The sequence below is a fragment of the Drosophila mojavensis genome, unplaced genomic scaffold (assembly GCF_018153725.1).
Source record: "Drosophila mojavensis isolate 15081-1352.22 unplaced genomic scaffold, ASM1815372v1 contig_80, whole genome shotgun sequence".
Lineage (NCBI taxonomy): Eukaryota > Metazoa > Arthropoda > Insecta > Diptera > Drosophilidae > Drosophila > Drosophila mojavensis.
Window position 1 is genome coordinate 8,518,314 of NW_025318906.1, and position 10,625 is coordinate 8,528,938.

The following is a 10,625-nucleotide window of genomic DNA, read 5'->3' on the forward strand; positions in this document are numbered from 1 at the left end:
TATTTGTAAATAATTGATTTATTTTTTATTTAAGAACAAAAAAATCTGTTTCGCATTTTCTTGTTTACTTAACTTTAATACTCAGTTAAAGTTGAAAAAAAAATAAATAAATAAAATAAAATAAAAATATATATATGTATGTATTTAAATGGCTAAAAATGATTAAAAAGTATTTGAGATTCAGTGAATTACAAAATATATGCAATATAAAATATAAAATATTTCCTTTCAATAAAGCTTATAAAATTCATTGAAATACAAAAAATATAAATAAAATATAAAATATAAAATTTCCTTTCACTAAAAATTATTTGATATTTCACATCATATTTTAATTATTATGCTCCTAAATTATAGAGCGAAATCAAAAGTAAATACAATAAAAAGTAACTTTAATTTAAATATGAATAAGTATTAAAAAAAAAAATTCTATAAATATATTTGCCTTGCCTAGAGTTATTTACTTTCTTGTCTTTAACTGTGTAAATAAATTTAGCCTTTTGCCTTTAATCTTTCACCTTTATCTTCAAGCTTGCCGCAAGCTGTATAGAAATTAAAAGAAGCTAAGATAAATGATTAAAAAAAAATAATATGCTTATATATAGATGAACTTTAAGATCATAAAGATTTGATTCATAAATACTCTGTAAAAGAAATTCAATATGCAAAAAATTCAGCAAATATCTGAAATTTCAATTATTCTAAAATTCTAACCGTTTGTTGCGTGACCCTATCACTTTCGAAGCCGCTTAAATTTAAAGCTTTTGGCCAAAGCGCAAACAAAATGTGAGCAGCGAATAAAATAGTGAAATAAAACAAGCGGCAATACGAAGTGCAAACATTAATAAAGCTTATGCACAGATGGCAAACAGAAACCACTCAACGGCAATAAGCGCGCTTTAAGCCACTTTTCGTTCCAGCAGCTGGAGTAGCAGGAGTGGCAGCAATGCCAAACAGCAACACGGCCAATATTGCAACTTGCCGCTGGATGTTTTCAGTGTCCTGTTGCTTCTTGACCAGCTCAATGCTCAAAGAGATAAAAAACAAAATTAAAAAAAAAAAGAAAGAAGAACGCAAAGCCATTGCCCAGGGCACCAAACTGAAAACTCAAAACTTCAAACTCAAAACTCAAACTGAAAGTGTAAGCAAATGGTATTTACGTGAACCTTTTATTGTTTGCAGGGCTGCTTGAAATTGTTGTCGCTGCACATAAAGACGAACTTTTGCGCACCCGGCGAATACTTGATACACAAAGGCGATGCACTCAACAATATATACTATCTATGCAATGGCTCCATGGAGGTGATCAAGGACGACATGGTTGTTGCCATCTTGGGTGAGGAAATTTTCGTCTATTTCAATATCTTCCATTCGAGCATATTTAAGCTCAAGTCGCGTTCGACTAAATGGCCATGTTTTCATTTGGTTTATCTGCATTTACTCTATCCATTTTGTTGTTGTTATTTGCTTTCGATGGTTTGCCAAGCGTTTATTGAACTCGCAAGTTCGTTCGCTTCGCAGCTGGCTTTAACGCTGTCAGCTTTGGCTGCTTGTTTAGTCATTCACGATGCTGCCTAGACAAATGCTCGCTATTTTTATGCTTATTGATTCAAACTTAGCGATTGACCTTTTGTTTTAAACACACCTTTGTACGCATCTTTATACATATATATATATATATCTATGTGTGTACTTACATGTATAGGTAAGGGCGATCTGGTGGGCTCAGACATTAATGTGCATCTGGTGGCTACCAGCAATGGCCAAATGACGGCTACCACCAACAGTGCTGGCCAGGATGTTGTCGTGCGCAGCAGCAGCGACATAAAGGTAAGCAAAACCCAAAATTACATTTGGCCTGAGCTGGCTGTTAAATTGTTTGAAAAATATTTGTGGCACAAGCCGTAACTGGAGTCATAGAAAACTGATTTTATAGACTATTTGCTGGCGTAGCTTATATAACAGAAGATAGCTGAAAATGTATTTAAATAAATATATATTAAATAGAATTTTTTTTGGAAATGCGTAGTGTCTTGAATTTAATAAATCAGCTTAGCTATAACTGGACTTATGAAAATTTTTATAGTGCACATTTTTTTTTTTTGTGTAAGCTTAATGCAATGTCAAAGACTTTATTTGGGTTGTTCAATTCAGCAGTATTTATTTTTTTTTTATTATTTTGATTTTTGTATACATTTTTTTTTATTTCTATTTTTATTTATTTTTTTTTGGAAAGTTGTTTGAAATTAATTTATTTTATATATAATGTTAAATATACAATTTTAAAAGGCGTAAATTTTACTAAAAAAAAATTAATATTTTAAGAGTATAAAAATAGACAATTTGTTAAATTCTTAGTGTATTTAAAAAAAATCTTGTTTATATTATTTAAACTTATTAATTATATATTCCTTTTTTTATTTTCTTTAATTTTTCAACATAAGTGTTCAATTGTTTTACCAGAAATTCGAATTTTTAACATGCAGTTCCATATTTTCCGCGCAGATTTTTCAAGAATTTTTCCCGCTTTAAATAAACATTGAAATTTAAGTTAACAATACAAAAATTGAAGATTGAAAGTGTTGCGCTAATAATTTCAATTTGCAATATTAATGAAATTTTTGAAAATCACATTAAATTAAAAATACTTGAAAGCGTGCTGACGGCATATGTAAAGTCTTTGAAGTTTTTATTTTTTTTTATTTTTTGTCGTGAACCCTTGGTAAAGTGGGCTTTAACGGTAAAGTCTCTTCTGTGGAAATATATGTAGAGAGGCAGACAAAGGCACGTGTGTATATATGGCTCAGGATTGACAACCAAATCGATCTGGACTGCGTCTGTCTCTAAGCTGATTATATATGCTTCCCATCTTCTATTTCTTGGAAATTTCTATGCATAAATAATAAATTTTTATGTGTCATTTATTCAAACTATTTGTATTTAAGAGCCATTTGATTACATTGTACCAAAGCCAGCAGCGACACCTGATGTCATTTGCTTAGTATTCAAATGCTGACTGAACTTAATGTTAATGATCCCTTAAGCATTTTGTTGCCTTCTGTTTGGCCTCGAATGTTTTCTAGTCTGGCTTGCATGGGCATCTAATTAAATAGATTGTTCTCTTGTTTTTTCTTCTTGTTTGTTTTGTTTTTTTTTTTTTTTTTCTTGGCTTTTTTTTTATGTTTATACGAATTTTTGCCGTGCTGTTGTCCTGTGCCCTGTGCTTTGTGCTTTGTGCTCTAAAAGTGCTTTAATTATATTTTTTATTAAGGTCGGCCCTTCTTCTTCTTCTTGTTTAAAGCCAGAGGTTAAAGCTCTCTTGATTTGGTACATTTGTTTATTTTCATTATTTTGTCTCTCATGTTTGTTTATTTTTGTTAGCTTGTCGTAAATTTTATCACGTTGCGTGTAGACGCTGTATTTAAGCTATAGCAGAAGCGGACTTTCCACTTGACTGCAACAGAGGAAAATTCAATATTTTCTTTGCGTAAAATTTAAGCCACAGGAGTTATGCGTGTGTGTGTGTGTGTGTGTGTGCTTGTGGCTTACATAACTGTCAGTTAATTAATGCAACAATGCGGCTGGCTGCTAGCAAACGCTTAAAATTTAAATTAAGAGATCATCGCTTAATTAGTGGCCAGCGCTGCAATTACTTTGATAGCGCGTGGAAAACTGCTTTGCTTTTCCTTGTCCATTTTCACAGTCGTTTATTCATTTATTTATATTCTGCATGGGCTTCAGTCCCAGCCTTTGTGAGCAGTTTACATTTGCGAGAGGTGGAGAAAAAGAAGAGCGTAAATAAAGCGCAGACATGTGCCAAGGGCCAGGGGCTGCACGCGGCGAGCGCTAGTCGCGGCGCCACTTCAGGTACAGCCAGAAGTGGCAGTCAGCTAACAAAAACAACAACGGGGCGTATGAGTGATACTTAAACGTAATGTGTGCATGTGCGTGAGTGTTAGTGTGTGTGAGAGGGGATGCTCTGCTACAAGTTTGTGTGCTTGTGTGTGTGTGTGTGTGCCAAGATGGTGCACTTGAGCATGTAAAGAAGACGCCAAGGCGTCAACATTAACAAGTGAAACGAGATGAAGCCTGAGCAAATCGACTAAGTGTTGCTCTTTAGTTGAAATGAAACAAAATAGAGAGAGAGAAAGAGTGAGAGAGAGAGAGAAGAAGAGAGCCAGAGTGAGAGAGAGAGAGACTGAGTGAGAGAGAGAGAGAGAGAGAGAGAGAGAGACAGAGTGAGAGAGACAGAGTGAGAGAGAGACAGAGTGAGAGAGAGAAACAGAGAGAGAGAGAGAGAGAAAGAGTGAGAGAGAGAGACAGAGTGAGAGAGAGAGAGAGAGAAACAGAGAGAGAGAGAGAAACAGAGAGAGAGAGAGAGAAAGAGTGAGAGAAGAAGCACATGAATTTGCCGGGGAATTCGCTATAAATATTACATGTTAAATATTAAATATTTATAAATTCATTAGTCGTCTTTGAATTGCCAATTAATTATTTGCTTTTAATTATTTACTGTTTGTTGAATTGAGCATATTAATTGCGCTTTTTGTGAAAAGTGTTTAAGTATGTATTAATAAACAATTAATTAATATTTTTTATTCTATCATAAAATATTCATTTATACATTTATGTTGCTTAACTTAATTTATTATTGAATTATTATTGACTTTATTATTATGTGAATGTGAAAAAAAAAAAAAAATAATAATAAAAATTGTAATTAATTTTAATAAAAAAAAAGTATCTTAGGTAGCAGAGAAAAAGGTTTTTTTATTGCAATGATCTTAATAATATGTTGAGGCAAAATATTATTAAAAAATATTTTAAGCAGAAAACAAAAAAATAGTAATTAATTTGAATAATATTTTGAGGCAAAAAAAAAAAAAAAAACAAATTTATATATATATATGTACATATATACATGTACACATATATTTTATATAATATATTGAGTAGCAGTCAAAGTGGATGAATATTTCAATGGACTCCAGGCAGGCTTGCTTAGTAAATAAGGCCGCCTGCTGTTGGGAACTCATTGAGAGGCTCCGGCAAACAGCTTGGCAGGCAGTCAGGCGGCAGGCTGGCAGTGCTAGCTGAGCAGGAGGCGGCAACAACAACCGCAGCAGCAGCAACAACAACAACAACAACAACAACGACAACATACTTGAGAGTAGTGCATAATCATTTAACATAAAACGTTTTCGTGCTTTCATTTCTGCAGGCGCTCACCTACTGCGATCTGAAGTGCATACACATGGGCGGTCTGGTGGAGGTGCTGCGTCTCTATCCGGAATACCAGCAGCAGTTCGCGAATGACATACAGCATGATCTGACATTCAATTTGCGCGAAGGCTACGAGAATCAAGAATCGGATATTGGGCCCTCATTTCCATTGCCCAGCATCAGTGAGGATGACGAGAATCGGGAGGAGGGCGAGTGCAGCAACGAGCAGGATAAGGAGAGCGGCGCTGGCGGTGGAGGCGTTGGGGCTGGTCCCCTATCGTCGACATCGTCGCCACATCACAGCATCACGCGCTCACCGCTGCTGGGCATGAATAGTCCGCGTCATCAGCGTCTGCATCAGCGTGGTCGCTCCTTGATAACGCTACGGGAGACGAACAAACGGCAGCGTCCTCTCAACATGGCCAGCAGCTTGGATCGCAATTCGTTCGAGGAGCTGGAGCCGCCCATTGAGGAGGAGTCGGCGGCCACGAAACGCCCCTCGCTGGAGCGCCTGGATTCGCAGGTCTCGACCCTGCATCAGGATGTCGCTCAGCTGAGCGTTGAGGTGCGCAATGCAATTAGCGCACTGCAGGAAATGGCATATTCATCCGCTGCCATCAGCTCGCACGGTGGCTCGCTCAAGTTTCCGCCGGCACGTTCCATACCCAACATCAGTGGCGTCGCTGCTGCGCGGGGTCTGGGCTTGGGCCTGGGCCTGGCCGCGGGCGATGCTCAGCTGATGGGCGGGCCACTGGCCTTGGGCCTGAGCGAGGCAGCGGCCATGCAGCGCTGTTCGTCGCATCCGCCGGAGGTGTGGGGCCGCGAAATGCAGCTGCCGGCCATGGCAACGGCGCCCAGCTCAAAGGCCGGCTCGCCGGCCAGCGTGGAGGCCGTGCAGAAGACGAGTCGCAGCTGCCAAACCGATTTCTATCGCATCGACTTTCCCACCTTTGAGCGCTTTGTGCTCGCCAATCCGCGGCTGGTCCTCGGTCTGCTGGGCATTGAGCCGGTCATTAAGAACGAAATCGAAATGCTGCAGCAGAAGCAAACGTTGCAAATCTCTCCACTGAATACCATTGATGAGTGCGTCTCACCGCTGGCCACAGAGCCGGGCTTAGGCGGTTCCAAGGAACGGCTGTTGGGCAGCCAGGCGCCGTTGCCAGCGGCAGGAGCTGGCGGACGCGTTTATCCGCCGCTGGACGATGAGAATTCCAATGATTTTCGCTGGACCATGAAGCATTCAGCGAGCCATCAAAGTTGTTGCAAGAGCACCGATGCATTGCTAACGCCAGAGGAGCAAACAGCTGGACAGGAGCAGGAACAGCAGCAGCAGCAGGTGCAGCAGCAACAGCAGCAGCAACAGCAGCAGGCGCAACAGCAGCAGGCGCAGCAGCAGCAACAGCAACAGCAGCAGCAGCGTTGTAAGCGCAGCATGCGTCGCAGCGGCAGCGGCGGCAGCAACTCCAGCCTCTCGAGCAGCAGCTCCAGCTCCAATTGCCTGGTCTCGCAGAGCACCGGCAATCTGACCACCACCAATGCATCGGTGCACTGCAGCAACAGCACGCACAGTGTGGCAAACACGCGACGCGCCTCCTGGAAGCTGCAGCATTCGCGCAGCGGCGAATACCGACGGCTGTCGGAGGCGAATGCCGAATACTCGCCGCCAGCCAAAGTGCCAGTGCCGGTGGCCAATGTGGCCATGGGCGTGCCAACGGCCAGCGTCGCTAGCTACGGCCTCGACGAGGAGGAGAGCGTGGAGCTCTTGGGTCCTAGACGTGGCTCACGCAGCATCATGGTCGATGTGGCCAGCGGCGTCAATGAGGCAGCCAATGGGATGGTTAGCAGCAAACAACGCAATCGTTTCCTGTTGGGCGTCAATCAGAGCCAGGGGCAAGGTCAGAGCCAGGGCCAGGGCCAGGGCCAGAGCCAGGGGCAGGCAATGAATTTCCGATTTTCTGCCGGCGATGCTGACAAATTGGAGAAGGGCCTACGCGGTTTGCCATCCACACGTTCGCTGCGCGATCCCAGCGCCAAGTAAATTCTAAAACTGGCAAACTGAGCTCAGTGTGCCTGTGTTTTGCCAGCTGCTGGCAATTTGTGTGGGGTTGGGTTACGCATGGAATATGGAGCAGGAGCAGGAGCAGGAGCAGGAGCAGCAGTGGAATGAAGTGGGTTTTTGTGGTAGCCTCAAGGTTGCCAAACGTAGGCAGACGTGTGTGGATTCGTTTACATGCATGCCGACGTGCGTGATTTATTTCCTAATTAATACTGAAATACGAAGACGCTTGTACTTTTAATATCTATAAGATATCAACAGTAACACACACACACACACATTGATTATTAATTTATTATACTGAAATTTTGCTTAATTGGGTTAATTTGTGCATAGAGCGTGTTATCGAATATCAATGATATAGATTTTTGGTAGAATGAAAAGAAAGAAATTTTCAACCTGTAAATATATGTATATTAAAAATGTTTTCTTAAGGCTTTCATATACTTTTCTACAAAGCTCTTTGACTAGAAGCATATCTATTTTGAAGTACATGAAATAGCGATGGGCTTTAGTGTACTTGATTTTAGTTTCAATGTAGACAGGCTAACAAAGTTGAACTTCAAAAGTTCGTTAAAGCTCAAAGACACACTTATGTATATGAAAATATTCATAAGTATTTGATCGATTTAGTTTGTAATCGGAAAGCGCATTTCATGGCATTATTTTAAAATATTTCTACATTTCTAAAAGCTTTTAAAGCACATTAATGTTATAGGTAAGCTATTGGCATTGATGCTAAAAGCTTAAAGATCATAAAATATAAATAGCTGTAAAAAACAAACAAAAGTTTGAAATGCTTGAACTAATATCAAGTATAATTGAAATGCATACATTTTCTCTTTTCGCTCTTTTAAGATTAATCCACTTATTAAGTAGCATTTCAGTTAAAGGTTAGCCTTTTTCATTTACAATAAGTTTATTTATTAATTAAACTTTAAAAAAATTATACATTGCATATTTATTCGTAGCATATCAGATTTATTGATTTATGAACAAAACATAATCTATACTTTTATTTATTTTTTTATTTAAGATTTAAGCTTAACAATTAACACTAATCAAGTGAATGTGAGGCTGTCAATAGGAAGTGCAAAGATGAAAAGTTTAACAAATGTTGAGGAATTGTACTCTACTAAAACTACAGTATATATGTATATATAAATATATTTTACTAAATGGCAGACTATGCATTTGAAAGCGAACAGACATACCATAAATATATAAATATTTACATAAGAAGAAACTATATAAATATTTAATAAATTCAAACAGCAAAATATTGTATATCTGGATGTTAAATGTCACATATAATCTGTGTGTATTGAAATGCTTATTTTGATGTACAGAAATAAATAAAATTTGTCAGGTTACAACTGTGAGGTCGGCTAGTACAAAATATCAGAGAATTCAGATATCAGAGAAAGTGGAAGGGTGGGATTAAAGAGTCTTTGAAAATATTGGAGTTGTTGATCAATTGTGAAATGTTTAATGCTCAATAAAACGTTTATGAAAATAATTATTAATTATTTAATTATTTAATAATTAAATTAAATTTAAAAAATGTAAATTAAATTTAAAAAATGCAAAGAAAATGTACAGACAACGGAAGAGAGTATGAGATAGTTAGGCAACATGTAAGAGACAAATTTTTAGGATGTGAGAAAAAATACTGAAAGAAATTTATAAAATACTACAAATATAAATACCCCAAAAATTAAGAAATATTTTAAAAATTTGACAAACGACTTGATAAAAAAAATATATGTATTTAAAAATAAATCTAAAAATATTTACAAAAAAGAACATGTTTTTAAATATTCAAATTAAATTTAAATATTTGACAATCGTTTGCGCTAAAAAGAATAGAAAACAAAAATTATGAGAGAAACTTAAGAAATTTTACTTCTAAAGTAAAAAAGTGTTTAGAATTTGTGATTTCATGTAGTTGTCAGTCGATAGGTTCTATCCAGAAAAAAGAAGATAAATATCAATAAAGAACAGCTACTTTTCCTCAAAGAGTGGCAATTGTAAAAGGATCCACCTAAGCGAAAGAAAGTGAATTACTCAAGTCTAGTAAGTAGATTAATTTAAGCTTAAATGTATTAGAACTTCAGCAAGGTATAATTACCAATAAAAAATACTGTACATTTCGAGCTATCTAGTAATTGCTAAAAAGAAAGAGAGAAAGAAACAAAAATACTAGTGTATATATGTATCTATATGTAAATGTTCCCAACAACTATAAAGACTTGTGCTTCATTCTATTCTCGATGTAAGCATTCTACAATAAAACTTAACTGTGTAAGTTTGTGCATATGACTTTTATATGTATATGATGATATATAGTATATATATATATATATATATATGGAGTATGGTATTCGTATATTTTAACCCAAACAGAATTCATGTGTGTTTTATATAATATCTAAGCAGAATTTATTGTATTGTATGTATTATAGAGTTAATTATATTATATTATATTATATACATATACAAATATGTATATTTATTATATATATATTTATGACACTGACATATATGTTTGGTCACTAAGTTCAGCGAAATTCTCTGCAAACGTTTTTAAATGTTTTAAATTAAATGTTATTCGAAAATCCAGAAGGAAATATTCAATATTTAAATGAAATACACAATAAACTTGATGTCAAATTCAAAAACAAGGAAGAGTATTTTAATTATTATTCAAATTATGGATTTCATTCAATTATTAGCAGCTTAGCTTAACATTGATTTTCAGTACGTTTTGCTTCCCACGTTGCCTGGCAATACTCGTATATCTGCTTTAATGCGATTAACTCAATTGCCTGGGCTTGGAGCTCAAGTGAGATAGTGAACGCTCCCCTTTTGGCATGGTATATATCAACCATAAGCCGATAAACTTATTGTCAACTTTATTTGTTGTCGATGTCAGGTCCATATGTCAATCAAGGTCTTAAAGTAACGGGGAATTCCCCAAAGTCTGTTGTCAATTGCCCTTCCACTTGCGACAGCTTTTATAGTGTATCTGTCTCTTTTTATCAGAGTATATGTATGTGTATTATGTGTATGCATTTGCAGGCTGCCTGCCTGTTAACAGAGGCCTAGGAATGTGCCTCGTTTCTAGAATTTAGATCAGCTTGACATTGGTGTTCTAAAGCGTTGTGCTGAAAGCAGTTGCCCTCACACGAAGTACACGAAAATCAGCTAAAAATCCTAAAAGCTTGATAAGCTTTTGAGGCCAGTTAAAGCTGTTCAAGCTTTAAAGGCGTGCATGCTGTGTGGAAAATTCCTTGACATTCCATTGTTTTTCTGGTATTTAAAGCTTGCTCAGGATTGGAGCTTT

At 37.1% G+C, this 10,625-nt stretch overlaps 1 protein-coding gene across 1 annotated transcript in view; it reads left to right on the plus strand.

Annotated features, from left to right (window-relative positions):
- The window catches only part of LOC6579128 (potassium voltage-gated channel subfamily H member 8), a 77,567-nt gene extending 69,350 nt beyond the window's left edge, over nt 1-8,217 (plus strand). The window contains exons 14-17 of the mRNA XM_032729701.2: nt 1,183-1,336; nt 1,706-1,830; nt 5,222-6,559; nt 6,617-8,217. Of these exons, the coding sequence (XP_032585592.1) occupies nt 1,183-1,336; nt 1,706-1,830; nt 5,222-6,559; nt 6,617-7,261 (2,262 nt within the window). The 3' untranslated portion in view covers nt 7,262-8,217. The remainder of the gene's footprint in view (nt 1-1,182; nt 1,337-1,705; nt 1,831-5,221; nt 6,560-6,616) is intronic.
- The last annotated feature ends 2,408 nt before the right edge of the window (nt 8,218-10,625 follow it).